We start from the raw sequence: 19,036 nt of genomic DNA, 5'->3' as shown, positions 1-19,036 counted from the left end.
GATCCAATGCTGTGATCTCATTTACCATAATGTAGAAATAATAATAGAAATCTACTATTTCTACATTCCAAGTGATTGCACACCCTGAAGTGGGTAGCATGAGAAAAACAGCCACTAAAAGAAAGGGTTATGGCAAATCACTGCAACAGAAATCAGGGCTAAAATGCTTATTTGTGTGATTATTTACCATGGATACAAACTAGCAGCTAGATGCAGAAAAAACCTCAACTTCACTTCAACTCTCTTGGTTTGAATCAAAATAGGACAAAAGCACAACATTCAAAAGAAATCACTCACTCTGTTACATGTGAGTCACTAGAACCTGTGAGTAAACACTCTTCTCTCATTTAAGACATCTTTCGGTGTGTTGGGGTTGGAGTTTTTTGGTTTTTTTACAGTCAGTTCAGAAACTGGACATGTCACTACAGTATGCAGAAAAAATGTACAGGAAACACTTTAGGGCTTTTCAGTTTTATTTAATATAATATGAAGGAGCAAGATCCCATTTCTCAGTGAATGCTAACTATAAAATAACAAATCAAGTGCTCGAAAGACCCTTAGGCATTATTGTGCCTTCTCATTCCCACCGTACTTTACAAGTATCTGGTCTAGAATTCTCTGAATGAACTGCTACATCACAAGAAAATCAAGCATCCTTTGTGTCTCTAACTGGTCAGACTTTTTCTCCTACCACAGTAGCAATTTTTAAGTTTCAATAACAAATGTTAGCTGATGGTGGTGGGCAGTAATGAAATGCAACAGAGCTGTATACCAAACACTTACTTTCATTTCGATTTGAATTTAAATTATGTCACAAAATAAGTAAACTGTAAGTAATTCTTCAATATTCTCCAAAAGCATTATGTTACTCACTTACTAGTTTCCTTTGGGAAAGCTACATGTTGTGATGGCTTTGCAAATGAATACTGCAGCTTCCAGAACAGTGCACAAAGTTAACCTGATCACCTGGTTCTGAAACCCAACCCTATTCTTTTACTCTGCCTTAATGACCACAAGGTAAGCCCCCACCAGGGAATGCCTGGCAACCTGAATCAGCCTCCTGTAGGTGAAGGTTTATTAAGAGAGTCCATTCCTGGGAGACCTGTCCTTTTCCGGGCTGCAGTCTCTATTTTCCGTACCAGGTCCACATCCCACCGATGGGTGACAAAGCTAACCACAGCTCCAGCTGCCTTGCTCCCAACCCGGCCGACTCTCCCGGCGCGGTGCAGGTAGTCCTGCAGGGTGTCTGGGAAGTCATAGTTGACCACCAGCTGCACACTGCTGGTGTCCAGCCCCCGCGAGGCAAGGTCAGTGCACACAAGGACAGACACTTCACCCTTCTGGAAAGAGGCAAAAATGCCAGCTCTAGCAGCCGCCGACATCTGCCCCTGCAGCCTCAGGTGCTTGATTTTGTGGTCGTCCAGGATATAGCTCAGCCAGTTGACAGTGCTGGCACTGTTGCAGAAGATGAGAACAGCCCCTCCAGACGATGGGCGCTCCTTGAGCAGCAGCAGCAGCTCGGGCAGCTTGTCCTGGCCTTTGAGGCGGACAAACTTCTGCCGGACGTGAGGCGGCAGGCGGTGCAGGCTCTGGGTGCTGAGGGTGACGAACCGGCCCACGTCCGTGAACTTGGCCAGAGTCTCGCCGAGCCCCGCGGGGAAGGTGGCCCCGACCACCACCACCTGCGTTCTGTTCTCGTCGGGACCGGCCGGCCCGGGAGCGCCGGCGGCCAGCGGCGCGTGTGCCAGGATCTCCTCCAGCAGCTCCGCGAAGGACTCGTCCATCAGCGAGTCCGCCTCGTCCAGCACCATCCAGCGCAGCCTCTCCAGGGCCAGGAAGCGGCGCCGCAGCGCCTCCCGCAGCGCGCCGGGGGTGCCGAGCAGCACGGCGGGGCCCGGCGGCGGCGCCCGCAGCTGCCTCCGCAGCCCGCCCGCGGCCCCGCCGCCCGTCAGCCCGCGCACCGCCAGCCCCGCGGGCGCGCACAGCGCCGCCGCCACCGCGCCCACCTGCGCCGCCAGCTCCCGCGACGGCAGCACCACCAGCCCGCGGGGCGCCGCCGGGCCCGCCGCCTCCGCCGGCGCCTCGGGGCGGCCGAGCAGGCGCTCCAGCAGCGGCAGCAGGTACGCCAGCGTCTTGCCGCTGCCCGTCTCGGCGGCGCACAGCGCGCTGCGGCCGCGGCGCAGCGCGGGGATGGCGAGGCGCTGCACGGCCGTGGGCCGGCCGATGGAGAGCCGCTCCAGGCCGGCCAGCAGCGCCGGCTGCAGCCCCAGCTCGGCGAAGGTCGGGCCCTGTCCCGCCTCAGCCGGCGGCGCCTGCAGGGCGGGAGCCGCCTCCTGCGAGGGCTCCAGCTGGAAGTAATCCCCGTACGCCTTCCGGTGCTTCCAGCCCGCCGACACCAGCGGCGGCTGCTCCCAGCGCCCCACGGTTTGCCAGCGGGGCTGGCTCAGCTCCGGCCGCCGGCTCCGCAGCAGCAGCTTCCCGGGACGCGGCGGCGCCGCCTCCGCCTGCCCGCGCCGCCGGCGCTGCGCGCCCCGCTGCAGGCGCTGCCGCAGGGCCCAGGGGATGCGCACCACGGCCCCGGGGGGCTGCGGGCTCCCCGCCGCCGCCGCCGTCCCGCTGCCCGCCGGCCGCCGCGGCAGCAGCAGCGGGAGGGCGAGCGCGGGCCCGGCGCGGCCCAGCGCCATCGCGGCTCCCACGTGGGGCGCGGCGCTGCCCGATGACGCCGGAAAGAGGCGCTGGCCCGGTTCTCCCCGCCCCGCGGCAGAGCCACGCGAGGAGGGTGAGTGCGGCGGGCGGTGCCGCTCCCTTCTTTCCCCTTTTCTCGTTGCCATCTGAGCGCCTTCCCCTCGCCGCCACCGCGGGAGCCGCCGCGGCCCTGAGGGGCCCCTCGCTCGGGAGGAGCCCGTGCGGCGGGAGCATCCCCCGGCTCCCTCACGCCGGGTGAGCCCGGTCCCCGCTGCCCGGAGAGCCCTGACACACCTCTGCCTGGCAGAGGGCACATCTGTGTTTGCGGGCAGGAAATGACACCCCATGGCAGTGCCCCGGGCTCTCTTCCAGGTGGTACAGCGACAGGGATGACGGTGAACACACCGCTGTGCTTTAGAGGAAAGAAGATCCTGGCTCCCATGGTGCGGGTGGGAACGCTGCCAATGCGTCTGCTTGCTCTGGACTATGGTGCCGATATCGTGTACTGTGAGGTACGGAGAAGGAGCAGATGAGGTGGTTTTATCTGATAACGTTAAGAAAAATACAAATGGGCTTTTTCACTACATGAGTTGTTCTTTCTACACATAATTTTCCACTAAAAATGAGGAAAGAAGACTCTCTATTTATTAAAGCATTCCTCTGCTATGGCAAATCCATATTTTAAGGCTGTCAAGTAACTGTAAGTTAATTAGACAAAACACAATAACAATTTCCTCAAGTTATACTTCTATTTCCACTTTTGAGGGGAGGGTAGTATTTTTCTATTTTTTTCCAGTAGAGTCAGAACTTTAAAGGAACTTTGACCTCGTGTCTCATCTGCTAAGTTCTGCTGTGCATCCATATGATTCTACTCACAGCACTGCTCTTCTTGTTTCTTAATTACTTTTTTTAAAGCTGAAAATGGGGTCTGGGGTCCTCAGCGCAAGAACTATGTGGAGCTATTGAAGTGGACCCAGAGGAGGCCACTGTGATGATCAGAGTGCTGGAGCACCTCTCCTACAAACACGGGCTGGGAGAGCTGGGGTTGTTCTCTCTGGACAAAAGAAGGCTCTGAGGAGACCTCATTGAGGGGGCTTTTAAAAAGTGAGGGAGATGAACTTTTTACAAAGACAGGTAGCAATAAGACAAGAGGGAACAGTTTTAAACTAAAGAGAGGAGAGCTTGAGATGAGGTATTAGAAGTTCTTTAACCAGAGGGTACTGAGGTACTGGGACAGGTTGCTCAGAGAAGTTGGTCTCTTTAGATAATTATTTAATAAAATGGGCAACTGTTTAGATCTGACTGGCTGAAACAATTCAACTCACTGAGTTTTTTTATTCTTTCTCCTCAGGAACTGATTGACATAAAGATGCTGCAGTGTAAGAGGGTTATAAATGGTAAGTATGGCATTTCTTTTGATAATAGCTGTAAGAAGACTCTTTTCTAGTTAAGAGAAAGGGTAATTATTTCTCTGAGGAATTTTTCTAGAGATTTATAGTGATGTATCAGTACAACTCAGTGAATTATGTCTTACAACAAACTTTTGAAGTGCTGCCTTAGACCTGTCTGCTGCTCTATAGTTCCAAACTTTCAGTTTGTTTGAACTGCAGTAGAGACAGTTTCCAGTCATGAGTCTTTTTAAGTGTTAGCTGCTTGTGACATGGTACTATACATACCTTGTCCTCTACTGCAATGAGGAAGCAACACATACAAGATCTCACTGTTTATCATTCATTTATTGACTTGAAGTGCATGGGCTGGACTTGTAATTGTTATGTGAATGTCACTGCAAGTTCTTAAAAAGGTATCTTTGAGACCTGGCCCAGTTTGAGTGGCATAGAAACAGTTGCTTGCAGTGTCCCTGCTGGGAAACAGAAGTTCACTACAAATCTCCTCTCTCCTCCTGCCCCTTTCCCAAAAATAGTACTGTTCATTCTGGCTGAGTTGTCATTGGGCTTTGATACTTTTCAAAGAAAATCAAATGACTTTGATGGCACTTCATTTACATACAAATAACATGGTCATATGACTTTTTAAAATTTTTACATTTGTACTGAATTTTTGTCTGTTTTATCTCTTTCTCATTTCATACAGAAGTACTAGAAACAGTGGACTTTGTTGCACCTAATGAAAGAGTTGTTTTCAGAACTTGTGAAAGGGAGAGAGAACGTGTGGTCTTCCAAATGGTAAGAAACCAGATACTCTTCTAACAACAAAGTTAAACAAGTGCTAGTGCCATGATATTAGTCTAAAGCAGCTCTCCCTGATGCAGACTGTCAATTTCTTGGTGTTTCAGGGGCAGGTAAAGTTTCACACAAAATGTGTTGCAGAATTTCTGAGCTGTTGATACAAATCAAGATGTTACATTGTACGCTCTCCTTACAGTTTTTTTTCAAAAGATGTGATTAAGATAACCTCTGTGCTCTGCAGAAGCTTGTTTTCATAATAGGTATCTTAGGTATATTTCCAAACTTATGGATTTGGAAAATAAATTGTGCTGATGTTTGATCACATGTTGAAGTTTTGCACTGTCCTGTAGACAGTCTCACTGCAAAGACTGAAAGAAATGGCATTGTTTAGTATAGATAAGAGAGGATTAATCTGTGCATTAGCATTGCACAAATGGATTAGAGATTCTCTCTGCTGAAAAAAAAAAAGACAGTAATTTGCTCTTAGAGACCACTATCTGTAGGACAAGACATGATGGGCTAGGAGGGAGGGAGAAGCATGAGTGGTCTGCTTTAGATACTAGAAAAACCTTTTTCAGTTGTAGTAGGAAGTAGGTTGCTTGTAGTCTGCAGAATTATTATTAGTGGAGCTTCTTAAGAACATTAAAATAGGTATCTGAGGGGCTAGGGACATTTGATATTGCTCCAGGGGAAGAGGGCAGACAGACCCTTTGGATCCTTTTTTATATCACCTTTTATCATCCAGTGGCTGACTCCAATATAGGTAAGTGTTTTAAGTATCCAGTGTATCTCTGAGGGGTCTCTCTGTACTAAATGTTCAGAACAAATATAGTCGTACACATGTGCAACTAAGCCTTGGTATTTGATTAATCTGATGATCTTTTGTAGTATAAATCCTCTTCTTTTGCCAACAGGGTTCAGCAGATGCTGAGAGAGCCCTGGCAGTAGCTAAGCTTGTGTAAGTTATCTTCTCTCACCCCCTTCCTACCATGGATTTGTCTGGACTTTTTGGACAGAGGAATTATTTTTTAATGATTGAGAGCATCAAGGTAGCTCTTGATAGAATCAGGAAAAGTTCAGCCTCCAAAAAGTATTGTGCAGAAATGAAAAGTGGCTCTCAAAAAGCTGGTTTTAAGCCTCCATTTAAATAGATGGAAGTTTCAATAGGACTTGCTGTAGTGATAGTGGTGAACTTAGAGTTGGATATACTTTATATAGGATTAAGTATATAGAAGGTATTTAAGATGAATATATGCAGCTTCTGCACAGCACTGGTCATTGAAATCTGTGGACAATCTGATCTTCAGACTGTCATTAAGATTTATATATTTAACTTAAATAAGTGAGAAGCTAAAAATTTACCTTAAGTTCTCATTTATGCCTTAATGATGATGGAACAAATGACCTGGAAAGATATCTGTTTCTTGATTCTTGTTCTAATATGCTAAAAATATTCTAATTTTCCCTTCTCTTTCAGAGAGAGTGATGTGGCTGGTATTGATATCAACATGGGATGCCCAAAAGAATATTCTACCAAGGCAAGTGGGTTTTGATTACTCTTAAATGAGCCTTTTTTGTCTTGCAGGTATGGAGTCTGGAATACATGGTCTGGTTTCCAAATTCAAGCAGTAAAATTTTGATGCAGAGAAAAATTAAATTTAATTTTTTATAGTAAACAGAACACTCTAGAAGGTGTCTTGACTCTAATACAGTAAAATAACATAAATTGTTAGAAAATTATATTCTTAAAGGCTAGATAAAATAAAGTGATTTGTTTAGCGGTTTTTAATATTTTTTCTGAAGTCATTAATTTGTTGGGTGAGTGAAATAAGTTCTGCCTAGCCTTAATAAAAATTGAAATCACAATTTGTCATCCGAGCAAATAGATGGCAAAAGCTAATCACAACTTAGTAATGCTGAATTCAGTTATTTGTCAGTTTTAAGTGGGTGGACAATGGATCAGTTAAAACCTGGGGTTCTTTTGGTTTGGATTTTTTTTTTTTTTAAATAGAGCACATGCAGTTCTAAATTAGCCCTGTATCTGTGACTAGAACGGAGCATTCAAATTGATTATTAGGACTGTTAAGCCACTTGGTGTAGAGATAAAGGATCAATAAATTAGACCATGGCCCTCCATTCCTATGTCAAATGCTTCACAGAACTGTAATTAAGAACAAAACACCAAAATATCCATCTAGGATGAAGATCAGAAGTTCAACTGCTGATGTATAGTTATTCTCCAACAATTGTTCTGGGTCAAAAAAGTTTGTACAAAAAAGTTGTTGGCCTCTGCATCTATGTATGCAGATGAAACAGTGTGGGAAGAACAGCTAAAATATGAAATTGTTCATAATTACGTTAATTTTACATAATTTCTGTTCAATAAAGGCCCTTAATTGTCTTAGTCTCTTTTTTAAATTGTAGTGTGTAGACAGAAAGTACTGACCTAAAGACCTCTCAACTGTAGTGTGTAATGTTAAAACAATAAATCTGGTCAGCTGTCACTTAATGAGGGGAAAATGGATGATTATATTTGCTAAAAATAGCTTTCTGAAATCCTGTCTGCTCCCTAAAGTGATGAGAGCAAATTGATGTCCTGAATTACTGCTTACTTATTCTGATACAGGTCTAAGAAATATTGTACCAAGATGTTCACTAATGCTCCTGTATTTTAAATTTTGCCATTTTTCCTTAATATAACATTGGGCTTTTGTTGTGGCCTGCTATTAGGCAAAACAATTGAGTTGAAAAATGTATTTGTCTGGTGGGTAACAGCTTCTGTCTGTTTTCCCAGGGAGGTATGGGAGCAGCCCTGCTGTCTGATCCTGACAAAGTAGAGTCTGTAAGTATCACCTGGTGGGGTTGCAAGTTTTACATGTCTATGCATGTAACTTGAAATTATCAGAGTTCATTGGTCATGTTATATTAAAAGCAGTGTTGAAACTCCAGCAGCAGTTAATTCCTCTCTTAAAATCCAGTTGAAATCAACAAAGTAAAAGCAAAAATGTCTTAGACTGAAAGTGTATCTACTGGATAAAATTGTATATTCAGTTACAGGTTGTGTATGTCTGTCTAGCTTGTGAGATTCTTTATAGAGGAATGGTAAACAGTGTTACATTATTCTAACTCTTTTTTGAAAGAGAAAGGAGGAGAGTTTTAGCAATGCCATTGTTATGATCTTGTTTTTGTCTTCTTTTTTTTTTTCCAGATATTGACCACCCTTGTTAAAGGAATTTGTAAACCAGTAACCTGCAAAATCCGCATTTTGCCCTCAGTAAGAACATAAATTGTTGTCTGAAGTGTTCAGCTGTAATTGCTCTGATTTACTGTCAGTTAGAATATATGCTGTTCTAGTATCTTTCACTGTATGCCTGTGCTGTGAAATAGCACTTGGAATTACAATTTCTATTTGGAATGCTGTCCCAGCCTAAATGGTTATCTGACCTGCAGGTGCACAGAGACTCTGTGGGCTTGTCAGATTCTGTGATGTGCAAGGGCACAGAAGCTTTTATCCTCTAAATATCTCAACTAAGTCATTTTTATGTCATAGAGGTACAAAAGGGTGTAGGACAGCACCCCTTGAGCAGCTAGTAGATGCTGTTAATTCCTGTTTTTCACATGGGTTAGCCAATAGATGATTGTTTTCTGTTCTTTCAGACTAATTTTTCTTCCATACTGTTCTTGCAGTTAGAACAGACAATGAAGTTACAGGATCTGTCTTTTTCAGGGTCTTTTTCCAGACTTTTTTACAGCTGATGTATCTTCTTTACTGCTTTTTTACTACATATTTTTAAACCTCCAAGGGATGATGGGCCTTCTCTTTTAAAGACTGATTATTTTACAATTGGGTATTTAATTACTTGCCTAGGTACTATGATTGCATATGACCTAAATAGATATTTCAATTGATGGATGAACTGTACCTGAGCCAGCTTTGTTCAGAAGTCATTTATGTGTTGGGATAAACAGATGAAGCTTGTGTGAAAAGAATCAGTAACCCAGTCTAAGATCATTTTGATTCTGAAATATTAAATCAGAGAACTGGCACCTTTATCCTAGAGCCTCTTCCTTTTTGTTTCAAGCTGGTTTTGCATAATGTCATCCATCAGAACAGCAGGTGAGCTTCTGTCTCTGCATCCCTGCCAGCTGGGACATGTTGCAGTTTTCAAACTGAATCTGATATGTTTGGGATGAGCCACAGATATTCCTCCAGCTTTTGAAAGGAAAATTTGCCTTACCTTTTTTTTTCATTCTCCCTTTCCCTAAAGATGCATATGACAGGCTAATGCAGCAGTGTGTCAATTTTATTTCTACTTTTTAAGAGCATTTTACCTCTTTGAAGATATACTGGGCCTTTTGATTTACTTAGAATTTTTTAGATGCTGGTTGACATTTTTAAGACACATCTGAGATGAATATTTATAGTTGTGTGATTGCACGTTAGGTTGATTTCAGAAGACATCCTTTTACTGAAAAGAATTTTAATTACAATTTACAGAACAGCCATTAGAGAGGACTTGCTAATCAAATGTTCCAATCATTTTCAGTTCACAGTCTGAAAACCTATTGGAAAATATTCTCCTGCTACAGAGTATTATGTTACCTGATTTGAGAAAGTTTGTTCAAGGAAGCATTGAAAATGGACTCTTATTTTTTCTTTTATTTTCCATAGCATGTATTTCTTTAATTGAAGTATATATTAAATGGTTACACATGTTGTGTTATTGATGAAAGACAGGAATCACATCCCTCTTGATAAAAGAAACTTCCAGCATTTGTTTGTACAATGGTCACATGATAGTTATCTTTGCTTTGAATTAAAATCATGTCAGTCTGTCTTATCCCTCAGGTTGAGGATACTGTGAACCTGGTGAAGAGAATAGAGAAAACTGGCATTGCTGCCATTGCAGTCCATGGAAGGTAAATTGATTTTAGGCAAGAAAGAGATCTTTTTAATTTGTTGATGACTGTAGCACAGTATGCTATGACTGGTATGAGTGTACTCTGTACTCTAAATATAGTATGTGGTTTTGATTTCAACTGTTAACTGAATGGGTATTCTAGGAAATCAGTTCAGTTATTAGGAAATTGAACTGCTTGCTGCTCTTTTCCTAAATATTTTTTTCTATTCTAGACCAAATAGAACTAAAATTATCTTGCATACTTTGTATCTAAAAAATCAAATATATAAAATAAATAAGCTGAAACAAGTATATCCCAATAATCCTTGTGTCATGTCTATTGTGGTTTAGAGATCTATAAATTCCACAGGAAATCTTTGTCTTGTCTTTTTTGTTTGTTTGTTGGAAAGGAAGAAAGAGGAGAGGCCTCAGCACCCTGTCCACTGTGATGTGATCAAGGCCATATCTGAAGCTGTCTCCATTCCAGTAATAGCAAAGTAAGTTGGACTAATTACCTCATTATGGTCAGATGCCTGTACTTAAGATTTAATAGTGTGGGAAAAAGAACCATGATTAATTGTATTAATATTGTTTTTAGTGGAGGATCTCATGACTTCATCAAAGAATATGCAGACATTGAGACCTTCGAGAAAGCAACAGCTGCCTCATCAGTCATGATTGCTCGTGCTGCCATGTGGAATCCCTCTATCTTCAGAAAAGATGGGTTTTGCCCCTTGAAGGATGTCATGCAAGATTACATCAAATATGTATGGTTTTTTAAAGATCCTACTTGTAATTAACATTGTTTAGATTTGTTAATCCAAATCTTACTGCAGTATCTTAACTCCTCTTCATTTCAAAGATTGGTTCTGGGGTTATTTTAACATCGTGCATGTGACATGAATACTGCAATCAACTCCTGTTTTCTCTGATTTTGTTCAGAAAAAAAAAAGTTCAGAAATCTGTACTCAGAAAATATGCTTTTTAGCCCTAGTTTCTTGGGAACATTTATGGGGCTTACTAGGCTATCTGAAAATGTCAAGAAATTTAAAAATACGTAGTCCAACTCTTTCGAAGTCACAGTTGTACAAATTGCACAGATTATTATATACAATATACAATATTGAATTTTCAACATTGAACAGAAAAGTGAAGTAAGTGCTTGGTTGCTCCTGCATTCACTTTTAAAAATTAATTACTTTTCACAAATATTATCAAGAAGTATTCACAATAGGGAAGCAAAGGGAATGATTTGTCAATAAAGTAATGCTGTATTGTAGTACTGTAGCACTGTTAGCCAAGTCATCTAATAAATAAGGTTTTATCCACTATTTGAAAGACAAAATTTTAATGTAATAGGAAATTAGTCAGAAATCTATAACTTTGATCATGTCATCAATTTAAATTCTTTTTTTTTTTTTTTTAATTTGAGCTCGCTATTAGCCAGTTGCTAAAATACCAGTGCGTTGCTAGTAATAGGTCAACTCTTCAGAAGTATATGAGTCAGTTGAACTTTAGTTCATGAAGTCATGCCAAAATAATCAGATTATAGTCACATTCATGGGTAGTGTTGAATATGTTACTGAGGAAACTGCACTGTGGTTTGCCTTTCAAAAATGGTTGTGGGAGTCATCAAGAGACCATGCGCAGTATAGAAGATAAATTTGTTTGGTGTGTTTTGAATTCTTTGTCTCTTTCCATCAGGCAGTGAGATATGATAATCACTACACCAACACTAAATACTGCTTGTGTCAGATGTTAAGAGAACAGCTGGAAACTACTCAGGGTAAGAAGCTCCATGCTGCACAGTCCACACAGGAGATCTGGTAAGCATGGACTTCAGAAAAGGAGTTGTACTCTGTCAAACTTGCACACTACTTCACTGTCTAGCATTGCCTGGCATTTCACACTGTCAGAAGTTGCAAAAACCCCAAAAATAACCCCCAAGAAAATCCAGATGGCAGATGTGAAATCACAGAATAAACTTTTCCAGGTTTCCTCCATGCTTAGATGTTATATCTTTAATTCTAAAACTCTTTATTCAGCACAATAATTTGAGTAGTGCTTCACTGACTGACAGCAGCATTTATCCACTATTTGCATGAAGTGATTAAGAAAAATTTCAGCTTCTCTGAAATTTTGTGGAGCTTGTCTTCTTCCAAGGATATTTATTTGATGTAGCTTTCCGTCTTACATATGGATTTTTTTAATGTTACTGGAATAACATATTTGTTTTAAAATGAGCACTTAGAAACTCAAAACTATGTATCAGGGTTGTCTGGTTTATGGTACTTAAATGTGATTTTTTTTCTGCTGCTTTTCATACCTGGAATGAATGGTGGCAATCCTTTTGAGGAACTATAGTAGCCTTAAAAGAATCATGTCGTCCTGCACATCTGAAACAGACTGGATGAAATTTTTCAGTGGGACAGACAGAAATGAAAGAACAAAAATATTGAAAGAAACCATAAAATAGGGTGTTGCTTAAAGATTTTGCACAAAATTTGGGGAATTCAGATTTGGACACATCCCAAACTGAACAAAATAAAGCTCTGAGCTTGCATATCATATCCATATGTTGTGTTTTATAGTTATCCTTCTGATAGAAGGGAGGGGAAGAGTCTCCTTGTTTTTTTTATAAAATCAACAGTCTGAAACTGTTTGATATCTAATGTGTATGGAAATGCATGGAAATGTTGAAAACTTGAAATATTTTGAAAAACAATTTATTGGTTTCTAGCAAACCCTAATCAGTGTTCTCTTCATGTTCAAAATGAATTGAAATGCCTGCAATCCTTTTGCCATTTTATTGCCTGTACCAATTTTGGCTTTCTATAAATAATTCTGTCCATGATTATTACATTACAGTACAATGAAGGGAATTTGTATTGCATATATAAGGGAAGCTACAGTTCATTATTCTTAAAGGAGCAGTGGAATCCATGAAAAACATTTAAACTTTGCAAGTTACTTTTCACTTTGATAACTTAAAGAATTTAACACCTTTTAGTATGCTAACAGAGTATCTATTTTGATTATGGATTTTGAGTTTAGGAAAAAAGATATAGTGCAGATTGGAACTCTTTTACAACTTTATTGAAGTTTTAGCCCGAAGGTTGGTGGTGTTTTCTGCTGCATGAATACTAAAATAACGTATGTAAAATAAATACTGTAAAGTAACAGTGTTACACTGGTAATTAGAGGTCTCACAGTTCATACACATAAACACTGGATAGAGATCTAGTGTAAAACAATGGGGTTTATGTGCTATGCCTAACAATTTTTTAGGGGCTTCCAAAATTTTTGTTGTCTCATTTTTGTGCAATGTGATGCAATATCAACTTCGAAATGGGCTGAGGCAATGTGTGTGCAGGAGAGTGGGACAGAGAGAGCCTTTTGAAAATTTATGAAACTGCTTTCTGCCAGAAAACTTGGTCTTTTAACCCCTGTTCTGAACAACCTGTTTCATGTCCAAATAACTGAGGAACATTCACTTTTTAAAAATGCACCAGTTTATCTTGAGACAGAATAGTGCATAATTCTGCTGTCTCCTGGTGGTGAGGATGGGTTACAGCCATTTGAGCTTTAATCTCAGTGCTGAATGCAAGAGAACTGCCTGCTGCTCTTCCCCCAAAACATTTACACAGCAGTATGCAATAAATTGCCTTCCCTTAGAAGCATAAGTTAGTATTGTTCAGCTTCATTGCTTTTTTGCTTGGTGCATTGGAGATGGCTTTGGGGGTAGAGTTCATTTTGCCATTGAACAGCCCCATATCAACCAGCATCCTCATAACAGAAAGTAAAAGTTTCTTTCATGCTGCAGGTTTTATTGCCATTATCATCTGCAGAAAATCAATAGTCTCAATTTTTCAAAGTAGATCCAGCCTGCCATAAATTTGAAAATTAAAATGGTTTGAGGCTTTTTGCCTTTGACTAAAATCCTTGTTGCTTCTTCTCTTTATTTGGGCTTGTGAATACTACTCTGAAGTCAGAAAATCTAAGATTTTGAGGGCTTTGGGTGCTATAGTGTTTATTGCTTATAGTATTTTTAATCACTGTAATTAGAAGAAGAATCTTTTTCCAACTTTTGTCTATTATTGCCCTTGTGGAGCTGATGTACCAGGAGTCACTCTGAGGTGTTTGTTTGCTGATTCATCCAACTCCAACTTATTAAAAGAGCTAATAACTTGAACATTGCAACACCTGTATTTCTGACTGATTCTGCCTGCATTTCCAGGCTACAAATTGCATATGTAGTCCTGGAAATCAAAACATTCTTTTTCTACTTGTAGCTCAATGATGTCTGGTAAGAATTGAAGCAATGTAATGTCACACTGTGCAGAATACAGCCAAACTTCCACTTAGTTCTCTGTACTCTTAACATATGCTGTAAACACAATTGATTTCTACATTTTCTTTCTCTGTCATAATGTGACACAAAAATTTATAAACTGATCTCTAATATAAAGGAATTCTGTTTGAATAGTGAAGTCTTTGAAATGGCTGACTTCTATGAAAAAATCACAGCTATTTTTGAAGCAAAGAAAACATCTTTAGAAACCAAGACACAAGATGAAGATGACCAAATGGAAGATCCAGATGTAATAAAAATGGCTGTTAGATTTGACAAGTAAGCATGCAAATCAAGTTTTTCACTCTCTTGCATCTCTGAATGACAACTGTGAGGTTGACAGTCTTAACAGTATTTTGAAAATGATAATTTGCAAAACGGCATTTACTGAATGAATTCCTATGAAGCAGTAAGTGAACATCAATGTGTAATCACCACTCTTCCTGTATTACCTGACTTCTTGAGAACTGAATACAGATTTTATAATTTTTTTTTCTTCTGCCATGTGCAAGGGGCTGTAATTCTGTGTCAGTAACTGAATAAATTCCTACATTTCCTCCCCTTTTTTCATTTGATTATTGCTTCGTAACAGAAGCAGCTTCTCCTTTTTTCTACTAGTGTTTAATTGGTGCTTATAATAAGCAGTACCAAACTGTATCTCTCTTTTCTGTCACATATTTAGTTAGAATCTCCTTTCTAGTAAGTATCTTTTCTCTAGCTGTGTTATTACAGGATGTAAATGTTCGGGAAGAATTAATAGAAAACTTTAGATTTTATTTTAGATGTTTTGTCACAGCTATTACTTGAGTTACCTAATGAGGAAGAAGCATCTTTTTCATAATTTGAGCTCTAAAATTAAACCTCAAATAACTGGTAATACAATAAGCAGCACTGTCTGTTTTAAAATAGAACTTTGTACACAGTTGTTGACCACAAATTTTTCTGTCTAGGCGAGAATATCCGCCACAGCTCACTCCAAAAATGTATCTTCTGGAATGGTGTAGGAAAGAAAAGCATCCTCAGCCTGTTTATGAAACTGTGAGTCAGTGAAAAACCCTTTCAAACCTCTTCCTCTGCTGTGTATATGAAATTAAATATTTTAGGATTCAAGGTAGTGAGAAATTCTGCTTCCCAGTCTGGTGTAGCTCTTTCAGAAAGCAACTACAGAAATGATAATGTACACAGGTATGAAAATAGCAGCTTATTTTATTAGAAAATAAAGTCAGTCTGCTTTTGATTCATGTGTGAAAGAAGTTGCTGGAACTTCTTAGTCGTTATACAGGAGCCCATGACTGACTTTCTTTTGCTACTTCTCTGAAGTAAAGTATTAAGGCTTGGAATGTTTTCTCTGTTGTTGCACACTGTTAAAGGTAGGAATTGTATGGGATTGGAGCACCTGTTTGGTTACATGGGGACCTTATTTGACTACTTTTAACTTTTGTAAGGCAAAAATATTTGCAGTTTGGACAATTTCTTAATTTTTATAATGTTGAATATGTACGGTGAAATTTGTGGTGAATTAGAGTAAATTTTAAAGTTGTGTTAATTGTTATTCCTGTCTTTATACCTGTGAAGAATGTTTCTTCTGTAAATTATATGACTGGTTTTTGACTGCCCCTTCCCTTTTACTTCTTTGTTTCTACAGGTTCAAAGACCACTGGATAGATTATTCTGTTCAGTAGTGACAGTAGCTGACCGAAAATACCGATCAACTCTGTGGTAAGCTGTCCTTCATGGGTTCTTCAGCTGGATTTTTGTTTCTGAAATGTTGCTTAAAAACTTACATTAAAAGGGTATTCTAGTTTATAAAAGTTTGATAAAAGTCTACTAAAAGGTGCTTCCTAAAGCTACTTCTAGGAGGGAGAAAGGATTAAAAACTTCTGAGAATTGAATGTGACAAGAGGAAGTAAGCACTGGTATAATCTAGTAAACAGTTATAGAATTTAATTCACTTTGTGTTAGTCCACAAGTTGTATTGGAAGGGGAGAAAATAGGTGACCATTCTGTATGTGATGAGTTCAGAAAGAAGCCAAGGAAGGCAGAGGGAAATGTTAGAGAAGGTTGTCTTCAGCCACTACAACAGATCCACTCCCAATAAGAAGTCAAGACTAAGTGTCTATATCCAGTGAAGCAAAGGACAGTACACTGAGTTCTTGGAGATTACAGTTAATTAACAGCTACATCCAGGGCTGCTCTAAAGTTTCATGATGGTATTTTATACAATCATCTATTAATACTGGAGTTGACTTGAGGCATTTGCACCTATGGTGATCTTGATTTAACTGCAAAGCTGGAGCTCAGCATTGAACATTTGAGACAGGACAAGTGCACAGAACTGCTTTGCAGCCTTCCTGTACAGAGACTTTAGCAAGTTATGCTCAGCTGACACGAAATTTTGAGAAGAATATGTTTTCAAATACTGACTTCCACAAATGTGTGATGTGCAGTCTTTCTCAGAACTGACAGAATTTTTATTATTATGGGACAATTCAAGGAATATCAAGGAACTTGTACTTCTGCCAGAGAGTATACTTACACCTGAGCCCCTTTCAAGAAAGGTGATCTTTCAGTTTTGTTCAGTGATCAGATTTGTAAAAGTTACCTTTCTTGAGGATTGTGTGGGCCAAAAACACATTGACTGTGTACCTTTGCAGTGGAAAGTGTTTGAGAGACAAGATCTGATAGAGACAGATTTTCTAGGAATATTGCATCAGGAGTGATGCATCAACACTTGACACCTAGCAAGATTGAAATAATTTCTGAAGCTGACCTGTTTTGTTCCTCTGCTGTGACATGGCTACAAATGCTGTTTGTTTCATGATGTTGCATCAGAGACAGGAGATTGTCTCTTGGCAATGTAGAGACCTAAGTTTCTACTTTTACATGTGCTCTGTGTGCTTGCTCTTCAGGGACAAGTCCAAGAAACTGGCAGAACAGGCTGCAGCTATTGTCTGTCTGAGAACCTTGGGTGTGCCAGAGGGAAAGCTCTGTGAGGGAGAAAATCACCTGATTACCAAACGCAAGAGGGGAGACCAGGAGCGCCTGATTAGCAGAGACCATGGAGAGGATCCTGCTGAGCCTTCCCATAAAAAAGCAAATTTTATTGAAGAAACTTCTGACATGGCTGTGCCGAAGATGCCACGATAGCATGGAAATTAGAGGTTTCATGCCTATGCAGATACAAATGAGCTCCTATTTGTATATCTTGCTGTTCACATTTCATTTGGATTCTCTCAGAGACAGATACATTTCCCAGTTGTGAAAAATGCCACTGAGGTGTTTACTGTTCACCACTCACTGTCCCTATGGTGCCTTTCAGATAGGAACTTGATTTTAAAGAACATGGAGAAGTTAATCCCAGTAATAAACTTTTTAAAAATATCAGGTATTTTCAAAGCAATTTTGTCATTGGTTTCATTTTTTAATAAGTCTACAGTTTGTTGGTAAGAGATATATTAATACATCATCCACAAGCAGAGGAATGGAACTGTGTATTGAAACTGTGTAGTTAATCATAAAAATCAATGTAGGAAAATTAATTAATAGCAAATAGAAGTGGTTGTGCGAACTGAGTTCTATGCATGTTTAGCAAGCTTTGTTTAAACCTCCCATGTATCAAGAAAAGGTTTTTTTGCAAAGAGAAAGACTTAAAAATTGTAAGACAAGCATTAATATAACATTCTTCTGTGATAATTTCTACTATGTTTTACTGTTCAGAAATATGATAGTAGAATTAACCATCCTTTCCTGGTCTTAGGTGTTAACAATTGTATCTTTCCAGTAAGGAACTGGAGCCAAGCCTGGTAGCAATGACTTTGTTGAAAGGCCCTTTGAGTTTTTTGTCTTTTGAACTTGAAAGTCCTTGTAAATGTCTACAAGTAGATTACTTGCAGTGATGGCCATCCAAATATGGCCTTGTATGTTCTTGAAATATGACCTTGTTTGTCTCGTAATCAGCTGTTTGGTGATACAGGGGTCTTGATCAAAGGCCCATGTTCTCTTCTTTGTCTTCCATCATCACAACTTCCTAGTAAACTGTAAGTAAATGCTATATGCCAAGGAAGGATACAGACCCTGTCTGATGCATGGCAACTCAACTGAGCTTGTCTGATTTAAATTTGAGTTGTGAATTCTCAAAAGAATGGCAAAAGAATTTAGACATTTCTGTTATTAACAGTTTATTGAAATGGTAGCTTGGTTTCCCTCAACAGGTCTTGAGATGATCAGCTCTGGTCTGAAAGAAAAATGATGGAGATGTATCATGCCATGATCTCTAAAGTACTTTGTATAAAGAATGTACAAGATACAGTTAGTTTGGTTGTAATCCATAAAGAATCTTTCTATCTAAAAATTTTATTCTTTCCTGAAGTGATAGTGCCAAATTAAACCATTCTTTTAAAGAGGAAGAACAATATCTCATCAGATAACGTCTGCTGTTTAGATTAGACTAATTTAAAATAAATCTATAGAGTCTGGGAAGAAGGAAGACTTTCTTGTTCCATTTGTACATTGCAGGAAATGCACTTTAATATGTTTACATTTGATATCATTTTAGTGCTACAGTTTTACTCTGAAACACCAAAAAAATTTGCAGTATTAATCGGAAATTTCAGAAGTAGCCCTTTTCCTATTATAAGTTCTATTTGGGTATTTTATTTTTGTCAGAACTATTTGGAGCCATAATAATAAAGTAGTTTTTAGGTCCTGCTACCAGTGTGGTTTACAATGTCTAATGTAATGGAATCATGGAATATTTGAGTGTGGAGAGGATCTCTCGAGATTGTGTGGTCCAAATCCCATGCTCAGAGCAGGGTGAACTGGGGCAGGTTTCCCAGGACCATGTCTAACTGGGTTTTGCACATCTTCAAGGATTGAGACTCTACAACCTTTCTTGGCAGCTCAATCCAGTG

General features: G+C 40.0%; 1 protein-coding gene across 3 annotated transcripts; it reads left to right on the top strand.

The window, feature by feature from the left end:
* Positions 1 to 2,047: 2,047 nt before the first annotated feature.
* DUS2 (dihydrouridine synthase 2) lies at positions 2,048 to 18,816 on the top strand. Of its 3 annotated transcripts, none has more exons than XM_056500754.1 (16): positions 2,048 to 2,120; positions 3,058 to 3,197; positions 4,037 to 4,082; positions 4,780 to 4,871; positions 5,789 to 5,832; positions 6,352 to 6,412; positions 7,669 to 7,716; positions 8,083 to 8,148; positions 9,724 to 9,794; positions 10,186 to 10,272; positions 10,374 to 10,542; positions 11,480 to 11,601; positions 14,262 to 14,405; positions 15,077 to 15,164; positions 15,772 to 15,845; positions 17,036 to 18,816. In XM_056500754.1, the coding sequence occupies exons 2-16, from the start codon at positions 3,075 to 3,077 to the stop codon at positions 17,271 to 17,273; spliced, it is 1,473 nt and encodes a 490-aa protein (XP_056356729.1). In that variant the 5' UTR covers positions 2,048 to 2,120; positions 3,058 to 3,074; the 3' UTR covers positions 17,274 to 18,816. The 3 variants fall into 3 exon arrangements, with proteins under 3 accessions (XP_056356729.1, XP_056356727.1, XP_056356728.1); XM_056500752.1 differs by lacking the exon at positions 2,048 to 2,120 and adding an exon at positions 2,472 to 2,779; XM_056500753.1 differs by lacking the exon at positions 2,048 to 2,120 and adding an exon at positions 2,472 to 2,779 and having other exon boundaries at positions 6,352 to 6,416; positions 7,673 to 7,716.
* The last annotated feature ends 220 nt before the right edge of the window (positions 18,817 to 19,036 follow it).

Source organism: Oenanthe melanoleuca, chromosome 11, assembly GCF_029582105.1.
Source record: "Oenanthe melanoleuca isolate GR-GAL-2019-014 chromosome 11, OMel1.0, whole genome shotgun sequence".
NCBI classification, from domain to species: domain Eukaryota; kingdom Metazoa; phylum Chordata; class Aves; order Passeriformes; family Muscicapidae; genus Oenanthe; species Oenanthe melanoleuca.
Note: the sequence above shows the minus strand (reverse complement) of the source record. Positions and strands in the feature narration are given on the sequence as shown.

Coding starts and splice junctions, on each gene's coding strand:
- DUS2 (XM_056500752.1), top strand. CDS start 2,563: ATGCGCACCACGGCCCCGGGGGGCTGCGGGCTCCCCGCCGCCGCCGCC. Junction 2,780..3,057: donor GGCAGAGCCACGCGAGGAGG/GTGAGTGCGGCG, acceptor GCTCTCTTCCAG/GTGGTACAGCGACAGGGATG. Junction 8,149..9,723: donor AAATCCGCATTTTGCCCTCA/GTAAGAACATAA, acceptor CTTATCCCTCAG/GTTGAGGATACTGTGAACCT.